The 16,216-nt window shown below is 43.4% G+C and overlaps 1 protein-coding gene across 4 annotated transcripts in view; it reads left to right on the top strand.

Annotated features, from left to right (window-relative positions):
* The window catches only part of RNF216 (ring finger protein 216), a 107,100-nt gene that overhangs the window by 4,187 nt on the left and 86,697 nt on the right, over positions 1-16,216 (top strand). The window contains exons 2-7 of one of the 4 annotated variants that reach the window (XM_045821020.1): positions 2,388-2,578; positions 3,116-3,251; positions 7,891-8,024; positions 11,826-12,521; positions 13,483-13,559; positions 16,000-16,102. In XM_045821020.1, coding sequence (XP_045676976.1) covers positions 3,185-3,251; positions 7,891-8,024; positions 11,826-12,521; positions 13,483-13,559; positions 16,000-16,102 — 1,077 coding nt within the window. In that variant the 5' untranslated portion in view covers positions 2,388-2,578; positions 3,116-3,184. Of the gene's footprint in view, positions 1-2,387; positions 2,579-3,115; positions 3,252-7,871; positions 8,025-11,654; positions 12,522-13,482; positions 13,560-15,999; positions 16,103-16,216 lie in introns of those variants that run through there. The other 3 variants (XM_045821006.1, XM_045821028.1, XM_045821014.1) reach the window with 3 other exon arrangements.

Raw genomic sequence — 16,216 nt, 5'->3', positions numbered from 1 at the left:
AATGGAAGGATGAGAAGGAAACGACTGTTGGGCCCATCTGTCTCTGGCCGTAGGAAGCAAGGATGCAATCCAAAAGCCAGAAAATTGCGTGAGGGAACCATGGATGATGCCTTTGTTTTCTCCTGACTTTTTTTTTTTTTTTCCAAATTTTCTGTGACGGGCCATATTTTATAACCGAAGAAAATCCTGATAAACTGAAGGTTGTCATTTAAGCCGTTTTACCTGACTTGGGTTACACGTGGTTCTGATTTACACCTCCAGCTTGGACAGTGAGAGGTGCGTTTGGAGCCACTCAGTAAGCCGACTCTGAGACACTGGAGATGCAGCTGCGAGTGAGACACAGTCACGGGCACAGGGAGCAGGCGATTCAGGGGTGAACTCCTTCTCCTGTGTTGGTTCAGCCATGAAGGGGAAGACAGTGTTGGAGTGGAAGAGAACACAGAAGAACTGTCATCTAATTTTCTTAAATGTTTACAATGTAGTACTTCTACTGAAGATTCTCCACGGTTACAGAGTGGAAAAAATATGTGCTGATTTTTAGTTTGAATTTTGGAAACATTTACTGATATTGGACTATAAACTGTAGTCATTAACATACCTATAATTGTTACAATAAAGAGAAGAGGTAAGAACTGACATAATCTTTCTTGGGTGGCATTCCAGTTTCTGAACTTCACCTTTTTTCAGCTGTTCTCTTCAGTTGTCTGACCAAGAAGTGAATAGCTTCTTGCTACTTCCAGAGGGAAAAGGAAGTTTGTTTTGTAGAAGAAAGGAAGCTTTACTGTGAATAGTCACACTACTAGTGAAAAGTAACTTGCAAGAGGGAAATAGAGTCCTCCCTCTTGTTTTGCTGTATTATCAACTTTTATTATTAATAAACACTGCATCCTCTGCTGTGTACTTGTGATAAAGCTCTTTTTATTTAATCGCCAGCACTGCCTCATAAGAATAGCTCTTTCTGTTTCACAGATAATGATAAGGGTGGTAATGCGACAGTTGCTGTGCACCAGGCACTGTGCTAAAAACTTTATACATATTTAACACAATTAAATTTTAAAATAACTGTATTCTCATTTTACAAATGGAGGAACCCTTAGGCCTAAGAGATTAAGCAGTTTACAAGGTTACTGATTCACTAAATGGTGAAACCAGGCTTATACCTAAGCAGTCTGTTGTGAAGCCCAGATGAGAGGACTGAATGTCAGAGGGTTGAGTGACTGCTGCAGAGAAACTAGTCAGAAGTAGAAATTCCATCATCAGATTCTTTTTCTCACTGCAGCTTCCGTCCACTGTGTGTGCACGAGAAATCTTGCTTTTAAAGCACCACTACCAACTGGCTTAACTTCAAGATTGACATTCTAACTAAATTAGGTATAAAATAAGTCACATTTCCTTTTGATTACCAGTGTAAAATGGAAGGAACCTAGTTGTGGTAAGAGAAGAAATAAGAGACTTGGCTGTTGTAGTTCAAAATACTATAAAAAATATTTGAAGAAAACAGAGTAAAGTCCTTGAAGTCACTGTTCATAAGTCACATTACTGTTACATCCAGTGAGAGACCCAAACTTATTCTTGAATTTGTAATTTTTTTTTGAATTTTCGGTATCTTTGTCCTTTTATAGATACCAGGAAATTCTGTTGTAAAACATTCTTGATACACAACTTTGTATTTTCTGAGTTCAAAAAATGCTGCTATCATTTGACTATTAACTACAGATGATTAGTGGGAAGCCAGAGACTGGAGCTTACCTCCTCTAGAGCTCATGATTTCTCCCAGGGAAGCAGAGAAAACTAAGATTCTCTTAGGGGCGAAGAAAAATGTCGAGTGGGTAAGTTAAAGATAGAATCTTGGAGCTGGAGAGGACCTGTAGCAGGTATAATTGTATCCTTTTAGTTCTTACTTACTGATTTTCATTCTTCTAGTTCTCATCAAATTAAAGCAGGAACGTGGTTCAAAGTCAAACTACGAAAGAATTGAAAGCAATAATCATCTCATGATTCCCAAACAACTGTTTCACACGGGCACCGACTTTCCCCTCAGCTTGCTTCCCCTAACTACAATGCACACAGAGAAGTTTCACCCCAAATAACCAAGTTTAGACCTATGCCTAAACATTATCTAAGTGGAGCCATTCAACGTAAATACTTTTATGTGTGGATTCTTCCACCCAGTCATTGTGTTTTAATATATATATCCAAGCTCTGTGTGACTGTGATGGCTTCTTTTTGTGCTGTAGGCTTTAATTGTGTGAACACACCATAGTGTTTTGTCCACTCTGTCATTGACGTGTGTCCCTTTCTGTTTTTGGCTCATAGAATTAACGTGCCTGTGAGCATGCGTGTGCATACACCTGGCATGTGTATAAGCATGCGTTTCTGTACCCCAGGTTTCTGGCCGTGGACTGTTGTGTCTCTGGGATACGTGTCTTGCCCTGTAATTGGTCGAGCGTCAAGCTTTCTTGCACGGTTGTGTTACGGCTGGTCTGCGTCCCCACGAACAGTGCACGGGGATGCCCCTTTTCTCCGTGTCCTCACCAATACTCACATCTTGTCTTTCTGGTAATAGCCGTTCTGACAGGTATGAGGTGATACTGTGGTTTTGGTTTGCATTTCCCTGGATTGCAAATTACTTGTATTTTTGATACTGAGTTATATGAGTTCTTTGTATATGTTGGAGTTTAACCCCTTATCAGATGATTTGCAAATATTTCCTCCCATTCCATAGGTTACCGTAGTTGAGTTGTTAAGTGTACTTTTTGTTTTTTATGTCCTGTTATTTGATCTTTCATTTCTCTTTTATATGTTCTTTTACAGTAATTGTTTTTTTTATTATTCCACTTTTTTCTTCCTTTACTAGCTTTTTAGTAATGCAGTCATTTAGGTATTTTTTGTTTTTTTTTTTTAAGTGGTATTTTCACCATAAGCTTAGGGTGCTGCTACCTTGACCAGATATGTGGGAAGAGTTTTTATTTTTATTTATTTTTTTTTTACATTCAATGAGAATTTTTATTTCAATTATCCATAAAACGGTGTTATAATACTTTGTAAAAATATTAAGTTTTAGGCCACTGGTATTTTCTTCATTCTTAATGTTCCTTTTGTTCTTATTTTTCAGAGCTTTTGGGATAGACAGTCACCATGTTTAGGTGTTAGCAAGCACACACGTGTATGCCCACATTTGAAAATGGCAGAGGGAAATAACAGTGAAGAAGTAATTCACTTGAACAACTTTCACTGCCACCAGGGACAAGGTGAGTGTTGGTTCTCCTTTTCATCTTGTTTTTTCCCTTAGCGATCCAGTTATATCTTCTTTTTTATTTTTTTAAAGATTTTATTTATTTTTAGGGGGAGAGAGAGGGAGAGAAACCTCAATGTGTGGTTGCCTCTCATGTGCCCCCAGTTGGGTATCTGGCCGGTAGTCCAGGCATATTCCCCAACTGGGAATCGAACCTGCAGTCCTTTGGTTTGCAGGCCTGTGCTCAGTTCACTGAGCCACACCATCCAGGGCCAGTTACATCTTCTTTAAAATGAATCTATTTTGCACCATGCAGAACCCAGAGTTGTTTCATTTGTAAGCCTCAACATCAGGTATAAATGGACTAGAATTTTGTGTCAAACGGTGACACTCGCTGGCAGGACGGGAGTTGAAGGATCTCTCGTCATGAGCAGGTTAACGAGCCGTGACTCCGCAGGGCAGAAGGAGCTGTGGTCATGCGGCCCTGGGGTCTCAGGAGACCGGAGTAGACCGCAGTGGCAGTTCTCTGTGTCTGGAGGGGGCAGCCATACGGAAACCCTCCTCCAGACCCGCAGGGCCCGGAGGGGCTGAGGCTGCTGCTGCACCACTTCTGCCCCCCAGGTGACGCTTGATTTCTTTTCGCCAGAAGACTCTGGTTTAATTCCTCTAAGGAAATTTTAGGGCATGTATTCTTTTGTCTTACAGTTGTTTAAATTGGGGGAAATTCATTGATTCATAAAGGGAAGGGAGCTTGCATTTCTATAACTTCATTCTTAAATGCATATGAAATTTCCTACCAAATCCTAATTCCCATTTATACATCAGTAAACGAAAAAATTGTGTGCTGAGTAGGAAAAGATAATTTTTTTGCAAGTATATGGAAGAGATTATACTAGGGTTTTTTTTTGTGTGTGTTTTCTGATTGATAATATTTTGTGCTTATGAAGATGATTTTTTTCTAGCAGAGGGTAATTTATATATATTTGGCTTTCAGAGCATTTAAAATAGAGCAAATTTTATTAAGCAAATAAATTGAGGAAAATAAAATGGCTTAAGCTATGCAAATTAAGAGTACTACAAAGAAATGCTGATTTTTTAAGGATTTCCTTATTATACTCTAACTTGGTAGTGATTGTAGCTGTAATTTACTGTGATTAAGAAAGTTTTACATTTTAGCTATAATTTGTATATATGATCATTTCCAAATTTTCTGAACGTGTAAAAATTAACGTAGTTATTTTAAAGATCTAATTGGTTTTATTAAGCGATTTGTGCATTGGGCAGCCTCTCGTCCAGCAGCTAGAAGGGCGCTCCCTGGAGGTGTGTGTTTCTGTCACACAGGTTTTGTATATCCCGCCCCCGTGGGGGGGATTTCTTTTTAGGCCCACGGAGTTGTTTTGTTATTAGCTGTACTTACAGTTTTTATTATGCCATCCCCTGTAGGGTTTTTTTGGTGATCTTTATTAAGCTATAATTTATATACAATGAATTCACATATTTTAAGTGTATATTTCAGTGGGTTTTGAAAAGTGAGTACACCCATATAACCGCCACTTCAGTTACGACACAGAACATCCCGTCAGCCCAGAAAGACTCCTTTGTGCCTCTCTGCAGTCAGCCTTCACCCCGCCCCTTCCCCTGAGGATGCCGCCGACCTGCCTTCTCTTGCTGTGCGGGTTCCCGTAAATGGAGGCCTGCGGTGTGTCCGCCTTGTGCCCGAGTCCTCCTGCTCGGCCTCAGTTTGCAGTCCATCCACCTTGTTGCAAATGCTTCATAGGAGTAACTCAGTCCTTTTCAATTGCTGAATGACATTCGCCTAGAATTCTAAACCCAGTGGAAATAGGCTTAAAAATTAAGATAAGATAAAGGTTAAAAGTGTAGGAATGGAAAAGGTGTATTATGCAAATAGTAGCTAAAAAAAGAATTTGTATGTCTATATATTATCAGATAAAATAGACACCCTAGCCAGAAGTATTAATGAAGATTTCATAATGATAAAAGGATGAATGCACTGGGAAGTTAAAACAATTTTAATCCCTGCAACACTTAGTAACATGGTATCAAAATATACGAAGCAAAAATTGGCAGAACTAAAAGAAGAAATTAACAAATCCACAATCACAATGGGAGATTTTAACATGTTTCTCTCGATAACTGAGAGAGAGCAATCACACACAAACATTTGTATGAGTATAGAATATTGGGGGAACATGATCAACAAACCTGACATAGACATACATGAAATATTATATACCCAATGTATTTATCAAAATTGGCCATATTTTGAACCACAAAATAAGTTTCAAGTTTCAGAGGATTGAAACCATATAGATTATGTTCTCTAACCACATTGGAATTAAGCCATAAATCAGTTACAAAAATATAATAAGAAAAATCCCTATATGTGTGGAAAATAGGAATGCCCTTCAGAATAATCCATAGTTCAAAGAAACTACAATGAGCTCTGGTTGCTGTGGCCCAGATTGTTGGAACATCATCCAGAGGACCAAAAGGCCATGGGTTCGGTTCCCGGTCAGGGCACGTACCCAGGTAGCACATTCCCTCACAGTTGGGGACATATGAGAAGGAAACTGATTGATGTCTGTCTCTCTCTGCGTTTGGCGTGTGCACATGTGCTTTTTCTACCCTCTTCCCCTTTCTCCCTGCCTCCCCCCTTCCTCTCTCTCTAAAAGTAATTTTAAAAAATGTCCTTGGTTGAGAATTTAAAAAAATAATCACAATGAAAATTAGGAAAAAATTTTGAACTTCAGGATAATGAAAATACAATCTATTGAAGCTTATGAGATGCACCTAATGTCCTGTTTTGAAGAAAACCTATATGTGCAGCCCTGGCTCGCGTGGCTCAGTGGATGGAGCGCTGGCCTGCAGACCAAAGGGTCGCAGGTTTGATTCGCATTAGGGCACATGCCTGGGTCATGGGCCGGGTCCCCAGTGGGGGGCATGCGAGAGGTAGCCACACATTGATGTTTCTCTCCTTCTCTTACTCCTTCCCTTCCCCCTCTCTAAAAATAAATACTTTTTAAAAAATCTAGTATCCTGCAGCATGAATTAGGCCACTTCTGGCTGGCTGCCCTCTCTCGCAGGGTGGGTTTGAGCCTTCTCCACTCGGCTGGAGCTCTGGCCATCTGTTTAAATCCCTTGCCAGCTCTTGTCTCCGTTCCTCTCTGTGTTCTTGAGAGGTTATACTGTTAAGTTCCTTTGCTCCTGTTTTGGTTGGGTTTTAGGAGGTGGTGAGGATAGTCACTTGAGTTCATTCGGCCAGATTTGACCAGAAGACCTATATCACGTACTTCCCAGACCCTCAGTTCAGTTAGTTGTTAGATGTATCGTTCTGTGTGGGTAGCAGTGGACTTGAAATCAGGCAGCCTTACTGCATGCCAGGTACTACAATAAACAGGCATTTTATGTGACCTCTCTTAATCTAATACAACTACTCAAGGTGGGCACCATTGTTAACCTTTTTGTAATGTTGAGGAAACGGATGTTAAAAGTAGATAACAGCGGTGTGTAGCTGGCATGTGGTAGAGCTGAGATTTGAACCCAGGCAGTCTGATCTCAGAGCACATAGACTTAGCTGTTTCCAATTGCCGTCTCTGGCATTACCACAGCTCTGTTGCAGGACTGAAATGAGATAGTTGATTTTCTACTGCTTTTCAAATTGTTTGACGCCATAAAAATACGAGGTGGGGCAACAGTAGGTTTACAGTTACTCCTATGGAAAGCAGTACAACAGTTAATAGTACAGGCATCAACTCTGTTTTGCGTACTCACAACCGTAAGCCTACTTTTGCTATACTCTGTATGTGAGGCCTTAACCTGGAGAAAGAAATTAGACATTTAATGGAGGAATTTCAGAATTTGTAATGTGAGGCCTCTTATTTGTTCCTTTTTTTATTTTTAAACCTTTTTTTCTAGGACAGTTAATGCATTTTTCTCTTCATTGCCCATTTTAGTTTTAACAGTTTCATGAACAGGTAAAAAATAACAGTTTGTGTTATTCAGTAATTCACATCCAAGAAGATTTCTTTTCAAACAGATTAAGGGAATTAGAGACCCCAAACAGAATTACTACATATAGATGTAAGTTTAACTGTGACTATATTTTAAAAGAAACTGGAAAAGTTAAATTGCTTACTGTCATAGATGCTATATGAGGCTAAAACACTGATGTATGTTTGTATAAATGATACTTAAGGTTTAAGTCTTAGGTGAGCAAATTTTAGTATATTAAATATTAAACAAAAATTTTACTATTTTTGAGTGAAAAATTTCTTCAGACCTATCAACTTGAATGACAGTGCTTTATTCCCTGGGAGGATTAGAGGTGAAATTGGAGGCCACGATTTCACTTTTAGGAAATTGACAGATTTTATCAACATATTTCGCCAGCCTAAGAAAAAGTTGATAATCTTGAGCATAGTAATTGTTATATTTTCTCAAGTGATTCCCAAAATGTATTATTGGTGAAGATCAGCATGAAAACATGGCTCTTAGTGCTTAGGGGCATGTGCTGCTTGAAATACTAGTAGCCATGAACTTGGCTTTAGACTTGACCCTTTCCATGCGAAGCTGAACTAAAGGACTGAATGGGACTGTGCCTGCCTCCTGGTAACAGTGTTCCTGCCCACTCTCAGACTGGATCAATCTCCGAGATGGACCCATCACCATATCTGACGACTCTGACGAGGAAGGAGTTCCCATGATGATCACCCCGGCTCCTCAGCAACATGACGACGAGGACCTGGACGATGATGTCATCCTGACGGAAGTGAGTTTTCTTAAACTCTCCATGATGGGGCATTACTGCAAGTTGTAGTGACCCGATTCCTCAGTCCCGGGCCTTGCGGCGGGACCGCCGAGAGCCCTGCACGTGCCGCGCGTGTAGCGGCCCTCTCCATGCGCAGGTGTCCCGTGTTCCCGAGCGCAGGCCCCTTCCACCCTGCCTGGTGTCCCCTGACCTTCGGAAACCGTGAGCCTCTGCGTTTCCGGCCTTTCCGGCACCGTCGCCCGTCCGACTGCTCGGGTGCTGGGCCGCTGTAGTGCTTCCTGCAGCCTGCGGCGCGTCTCGCTGTCGGGCGGCCCTCGCCTCCCGTTACTGCGTCTCCTCCGGGGTCCCCCTGGGTATTTTCTGCTTCTGTTTTATGTACATGTGCAGAACAGCTTTTCTAATACATGTAGACAGACAGACAACATCCTGTTGTTAAACTTACAGACCAGTCATTACAGTCTTGATCCTTTCTAAGATCACGTTTTGTCAATTTATTTTTTTATCTTTATTTTTTTTAAGTTTTGTCCATTTAAATGTCTGTTGATTCTTATATTAAGTTCATACTCAGTCACTTTATTTTATTGTCTGTAGTCATTCTTTCATTTGACTTTTTAATTTCTCAAGGGATGGCTTATTTATCTGCAAATCGTGCTTATAGCTTCTTCCTTATCTGATGATATGAAGTGAAACCTCCTCACAGTTTTAAGTAACAGTAGTAATGGGCATAAGAAAAACAGCCACCGACATAAATGAGAATACTTCAGTGTGGTGGCAACTTTTGTGCCTGAGAAGACATTTTTAGAGGTTATGCCAAGGAAGCGGCCATCTGCTTGGTTTCAGGTCTTTATCAGTCAGTGCAAATTCTGTTAAATTCTGTGTATTCATCTCCAAATTTAAATACTGCTTTTTAATACATTTTAATTCGTATACGTTTTTATTTATTTTTATTATTTTATTTATTTATTTTAGAGAGAGGGGAAGGGAGAAGAAAGGGAGAGAAACATCAGTGTGCAAGAGAAGCATGGATTGGTTGCCTCTTCCACACCCCCAACTGAGGACCTGGCCTGCAACCCAGGCATGTGCCCTGACTGGGAATCGAACTGGCGACCCTTTGGTTCGCAGGCCAGTACTCAATCCACTGAGCCACACCAGCCAGGGCCGTGTTTATCTCATTCATTAGCCAGGCCTGGAATTGGCAGATGCACCTGTAGGGAAAAAAGTGCCCCAATGTGAGGTTCATTTTGCCATATTTCTTTCTCCTGGTTTCTGTCCCCTGTATCTGAGGCCTTCAAGTAGATGTTTTGGTTTTGGTTTTGCTTTGATAGTTTGACCAATTTTTGTGCACTTACCGTATTGTCCGGTTAATCTGAATGACCTGCCATTCCACTTCTGGACTCAGAAGCCCACTTTTGTGTTTTCTGCCTCTGTGCTGTCTGAATCACTGTGTCCCAGTAACTCTCACTTATAAGTTGGGTTTTATTTAGTGGTTCTATTTAAAGAGACTTCAATTTCATAGGTGAATTGACCTCATAGTTGTTATATAATTTGTTTTTAGTTCCCTCATAGTATTTAATATGCTTCATTTTGTTTTGTTTATAAAAGTAATTCCTCACTGTATTCCTTGCGTCTCTGAGCTTTTATTTTTATTGCTATTGGAAGCATGAGTTCTTGATTAATTTGAAAGATTTTTTTAAAAGGTTATTTACTTATTTATTTATTTTAGACAGAGGGGAAGCGGGGGGAGTGGGAGAGAGACATCAGTGTGTGGTTGCTTCTCGCAGCCCCCTACTAGGGACTTGGCCTGCAACCCGGGCAGGTGCCCTGGCTGGGAATGGAACTGGAGACCCTTTGCGTTGCAGGCTGGTGCTCAAGCCACTGAGCCACACCAGCCAGGGCAATTTGAAAGGTTTTTATCCATAGTTTTATTCTTTTTAGTTCTTCATGTAATTACGTTTATACTTTAAAATGTTGTCCTTACATTTACTATTTGATTTATCAGCTCTAAGTGTATAATTTGACCTCAATTTCTCTACTTCCCTTCCTAGCTTTTGATGGTTATCTTATTTCTACAAATCATGACTTAAAACATTTATATTAAAGAGATAACTGTTTTATCACTTCTTTGTGCCCTTGTTTTTGTATTTTGTCCGCGTTTCACCTGCTGTGTAGTGCCCATTTTCTAGTATGTGTCACTCATCTACCGTTCTTTTTTTAATAGTTAGGCATCTTTATATAGTATCTGGGTTGTTTGTTATTGTTACTTGAATTTGAATGCATAAATTTTGTTGGACCAGTTTTTTGTAGGCAGTGATGTTGGGAAAGGGCTTAGGCTAGCAGGAATTCTCTTTATGCCGAGGACGTGGGGGAGGGCATTTGCACACACGCAGTTATATTTATTTAACCTCTCCTTGGGAGGCCTCCTGGCAGAGACGGCCAGTTCAGAGCAGCCCAGTTCAAAGTTCTCTTCCCTCTGCCTCCTGCAGACGTGTGTGTCTGGCAGGCGTGTGTGTCCAGCAGGCGTGTGTGTTCGGCAGGCGTGTGCTAGAGAAGGGCCAGAGATGCCTTTATTCACTATCGTCAAATTGGACATCCATTTCCAAAGTGGACAAATTGGACACTGTTTTTTAAATTTACAAGTAACACCTGGTTGCGTTCTCTACAGAAATGATATACAGATAAAACTAAAGTCTCTTCACCGACCCCTTCCTCCCCAGGGATTTCCCAGAGGAACTGTTGTTACCAGTTTGGCAACTATCCTTCCAGATCTTTTCCTTTGAGTGTGTGTGTGTGTGTGTGTGTGTGTGTGTGTGGACACATATATATGCCTTTAGAAATGGCTATGTTATGTCTGTGTTTTGACTTTTTAAAATATGGAATTACTCTGCATATTGTTTCGCAACTTTTCTTCATGAATGACATTTCTTTGGTGAACTTCCCATCGCAGTGCACACAGGCTGCCCCTGTTTGGGGAGGGGATTTGGAGAGTGTTCTGTGGACCAGATAGTTCACTTAACTGTCTTCTGAAGGACAGACGTCAGAGCGTGTCCAGTGCGTTTTATACTGCACGTGTTGTGGCAGTTAATGTCCTTGTGTGCGCCCTCTTCAGGTACAGAAGGGAGCATAGATAGGAAAAAGTAATATTGATCGAGTGTAGGGATGTATGTTTTTTTATTTTACAAAATAATGCCAAATTGCTCTTCTGATTACACCAGCAGTTCCATATTACCTAGCTAAAATCTTCTAGTGTTATGGGTGGAAAAATCTTGTTTTAATTTGCATTTTGCTGATTATTGAGCTTTATATTTTTTAGTGTTTATTGAACAATTTCTCATGTGTTTACTGTGTTGTCAATTTTTCATTATTTTTCTACAGTTGTTTTTGTTTTAGTGGCCTTGGGTGAGATTATAATTCAAACAGTAATTCAGACTTTAATATATGAATGGCTACTTTTATTCTTATAGTGAGTATAGTATGATCAAATTTCAGTGTTACAATAAGTATGAAGAGTAGGTTTTGTGGACAAGGGTGCTTTTGTTTCTTTCCTCTCATCTCAGAAGCATGTAAGTACATAAGGAGGCATAGACATAGGAAAGAAATTGAATTATTATTAAAATTTTATTTTTTTCTTAGACAAGTAAACTTCAGACATCACGACCCAATCTCATCAAACCAGCTGCCCAGTGGCAAGATCTCAAAAGTTTGGGAGAAGAAAGGCCTAAAAAGTCTAGAGCAGCTTTTGAATCAAATAAGAACAACTATTTTTCAGTGTATAACAGCTCATTGTTTGATTCTGGGACACAGGGTGATTCTGAGGATGACTACGGAGAATTTCTGAATCTTGGGACTCCCGGAGTTTCTGAATTCATGAAGCCTCGTGGCCAAGCGGAAAGGGAACCCAAGCCTGGGCCAAGCCATAACCAGGCCGCAAGTGATGGTGTCAACCCCGGATCAGGGCCAGAAGTCTTTATCTGGAGGAAAGGCAGCCTCCTCATCCCAGATAGCGACCCTTTGGACCCTCAGAACCAGTCGTCGGAGTCCTCAGAAGACTCGGAGTCAGACCTGCTGTCCAACCTCGGGGAGTCGGCGGCCGTCCTGGACGAGCAGGCCATCGAAGAAGACTGCTGGCTGGACCACCCTTACCTGCAGCCCCTGAACCAGCAGCCCCGCGAGGTCGCAAACCAGGTGGTTCCTCAGGAGCGGCAGCGGGGCCCGGACCTGGGCCCACTGTTCTTTCAGCACGAGCCCCTAGGGCTGGCGTTCCCGAGGCCCGCTTTTCCGAGACCGGTGCCCCAGCAGGATGGGGTTCCAGGCCCCTCTTCTCCGCAGCCGGCCCACCCCCTCGGAGAGCTGGAGGACCAACAGTTAGCCATAGATGGCGACGAGCCAGGCCCAGCCTTTCCGCTGCAAGGATCTCAGGAGCCCACTTTGGAAAACCTTTGGGGGCAAGAAGCTTCCGAGGTCGACCAAGAAGCCGTTGCACTGTTAGTGAAAGAAACAGTAAGTTTTCTCTTATTAAATAAATAATTGTAGGCACTACATCTACTGAGTTTTCTTTTATTGCAAAAGCATTATGTATGTGCACTTCATTGTCCTAAGGGGTACAAAGCTGCATTTATAGAATGGAAGAGAAACTCGGAAAACATGAAAATTAAATCAGGATTTCCTAATCTGTTTTTAATGCCCCAGCAAGCCCTTTGGGGTTCTAGCTGCAGATTGTGGATACCCCGGTGCTGTCCCGTGAGCAGTCCCCCAGTTTGTAAAATGGCATCAAGTCAGCTCCAAAGTCAAACCGTTAAAGCAGGTTTGCCAGGTTACCTGGAACTGCACTGTCCAAGGTGATAGCTTCATGCGGTGGTTGAAGTTAAAATGCTTTACAATTAATACAGTTTATAGTTTCGTTTTCAGTGGCAGCAGTCACATATTAAGTGCTCTGTAGCCACATGGGGCTGAACAGCGGCCACATTGGAAAGCACAGAGCAGTGCTTTCCCATCGCTGCACAAAGTTCTGCGGACAACGCCTGCCTGAAAAGGAGTGCAGGGCTTTCTGCCCTGGCCCTGCTGCCCTTGGCCTTTGAGTCGCCTCTCGCCCCTCCTTCCTCCGCGTGTTTTCACTTGCCCACTAGGTCACAGGCTGCTTGGGGTGAGCACGAGATGGTGCTTTATTCGTCTTTGGACTGCCTCCGCCTGGGCAGGCATGTTTAATGGGCATTGAAAGAAGGAAGCATGTACAGAATGGAGGCAGAGGACCAGGTGGTCTCTCGGGACCCTTCTCCATCCCACACTCTGTGCAGACGAGTAAATCTGGGCCCTCGTGTGGGGTTTGAAGGCAGACGCAAACTTGCTTTATAGCCCTTTTCTAGTTTGTACTCGTTTATATACTTTCTGACATCTGGTTTTTATTGCAATTTGAAACCATTCTAGTGGATGAAGTATAAATAATGTTTTTGTTCTTCTCTAGGAAATAAGATTTCCAGATGTAGCAACTGGGTATATTGAGGAAATCATTCATTTGAAGAATTACTATGATTTGAATGTGTAAGTATACCACCATGCCTTTTGTAATTTTTTTATTGTAATAAAACATACAAATTTATAATTTAACCATTTTCAAGTGTATAGTTACATTAAGCGTGTTCACATTTTTACACAACCATCACCACCGTGCACCTCCAGAGCTTTCTCATCTTCCCAAGGTGAGACTCTGTCCCCGTGAAACTCTGACCCTTCGTTCCCCCACGCCTTCTCCCCAGCCCCGGCACCCGCCGTTCTCCTCTCTGTCTCCGTGACGCCACTGCGACTGCTCTGGGGGCCTGGGGGCCGTGGGACCGCACAGGGTGCGTCCCGTCGTGACCGGCCTGTCCCACCCAGCAGCGGGTCTTCTCACACGGTCCTGTTGGAAGACGGGTGCCTTCGGTCAGACCCGGACGCGTTTGTTTTTCAGTCGCATGGAACCCTGCATGTTTGGCTAACCCTGAGCACTGATACTGCCTGTGTTTGGGCCAAGGTGTTAGGGGACTTCGCCCCTAGATTTGTGCCGCAAGTGCCTTGCAGCCAGTGTGCCTGCTGAATGGAAGCGTCTGAGTGCAGCATGGAAGAAAGCCTCCTTCCTCTTCCACTCTTTCTCCTCCTCTCAGTCTGCGGGGGGGGCATTTGTGGGTTTGAAGAGGACAGTAGAATATTGAAATTAATCAGTTTTCCTCTAATTAATACAGGTTATTTTAATTAGACAGAAGACGTAGTGTACACTTCCAACCCCCTAGCAGATCATTTCCCCCACACACCACTTTGAAACCACCGGCTTCATTCACGGGTGGGCCATCCTAACAAAATAGTCTTTATTAGTTGACTAAACTTCTGGTATCTGGCAGTTTTTTGGCCTTTGGGAGCCACACTGACCAGAGGAGTACCGACTGGCAAGTTTAAGATGGAGGAGCTGCTCCACGTGTGGCCCGGCGCACGCGCAGGTGCGCAGGTGCGCAGGTGTGCAGGCGCGCAGGTGTGCAGGCGCGCAGGTGCGCAGGTGTGCAGGCGCGCAGGTGCGCAGGTGCGCGGGGTTACTTGGGTTTCCAGGCTGTCCCCGCAGACGGTGCATTCTTCGTGGGGGCTGATTCTCACGTCAGCCTCCGAAGGTCTGTGTAACCTACACTGCTCCTCACTTGTCATGGAACAAAGAATTAGCATCAGTGAGGGTGGTTTAGAGGTGTCTCTCCTTAGCTACAGTTATAATATAGGGCTTTCCCTCCCTGGGCCTCTGGTATTGTGGTTCAGCAGTCAGGGCTGGTGGTAGGGAATGGGCTTCTGGGACTCCGGGGAGTGATGGTGGAGAAAAAGGCGCTGAGCTGTGCTGACCGGTCTTGGAGCGGGATGAGGTGGGGGCTCCGCAGCCAGGCCGGTGCTGAGCGTCGTTGGGGGGGTGGGGCTGCAGAGGACATTTGCCTCCCTGTTTTTTGGTCCCCAAACACTTGGGTGAGGAGAAGAGCTGGAGGTGAGCATGTTTCCTCTTTTCCTCTTGTACCTGCCTCACTATTAGAGGCTCTGCTGCTGACACTGGTTAGGAGGGGCCTGGGGACAAGGGAGTCAGGTGAGAACATGGGTGGGGCACCTATGAGCAGGTGGAGTCATCCTGAGGATCTACAGGATCCGGGAAGGAAGGATGGGGTAGGCGAGGCCTCACTCGCCCTGTGGGCAGAGGAGCTTTCTCCGAAATGCCGAAATGACTGGGGCTACACACCACCCAAGCTGACCGGCTGATCTTGAACTTGAGAATCCTCCCAGGAGCACACTTGGCTGCCTGATTTGGGTGTTACAGGTCAGCCTTGCTAGTTAACAGTTGTTCAGTCTGGGTGGGGATACACCTGTGTGTTACCTTACTCTGCACCGTCGCTGGTGCAGAGTTTTGTGGTGGCGATGAAGAGACGGGCTCTGGGCTCGGTGACAGGGCAGACGTGGTCTGTGCCTTTGGCCTTGCAGGCGGGGGAACACACAGGTGTCACTCAGGTTGCTCATGGGCGTGGGTGGGACCGCAGGGTTGTTTCAGAGGTGTGCGCGATTGACAGCAGGGCGTTTACGTGCTCTCTCGGCAAACTCTTCATTGTGAACGTGAATACACACTTTTTCGCACCCCTCATTTGTTACATGTTTTGTGTTTTTTTCCACAAATAGGTACTTTTCATCAAATTCTCCAGTTCTGTACAGTTCAACCAATAAGAATTTCAGTGACTTCATTACATTGACACCCAGCCAGTAGAAAAACTTCAGAGGGCTTTGCTTTTTAAACTATTAAGCAAAAACAGAAATTCAGTGTAACTGTCTTTTGTCTATTTGCTTTGTTTTTCTGACCTGCAAACATTTTAATCCTTGATAGGTCACTTACAATGTGTAACTAGGGACTTCATTTTTCAAACATTGCTTTTGAATCACTGGAAAGGTGTGGGATTTGGAAGCAGTATGAAAGCGATGTCATTTATTTTTGCAGAATTTGTAATTTTCTTCTGGAAAATCCCGATTATCCAAAGAGAGAAGACCGGGTGATGATCAACCCCAGCAGCAGCCTGCTCGCCAGCCAAGACGAGACGAAGGTGAGCGCTGTGCTCTCGCCCCGCCGCCTGTGCCCGGGAGTGCTCTGCCTCGTTGCTCGCCGCCTTGACGGGGAGGAACGCTTTGTCGGGACACTCTTTGAAAGACTGGCCGGC

The sequence above is a fragment of the Phyllostomus hastatus genome, unplaced genomic scaffold (assembly GCF_019186645.2).
Source record: "Phyllostomus hastatus isolate PE091 unplaced genomic scaffold, TTU_PhHast_1.1 phas_contig_150, whole genome shotgun sequence".
NCBI lineage: Eukaryota > Metazoa > Chordata > Mammalia > Chiroptera > Phyllostomidae > Phyllostomus > Phyllostomus hastatus.
This window is presented reverse-complemented; position numbering and strand designations above follow the sequence as displayed.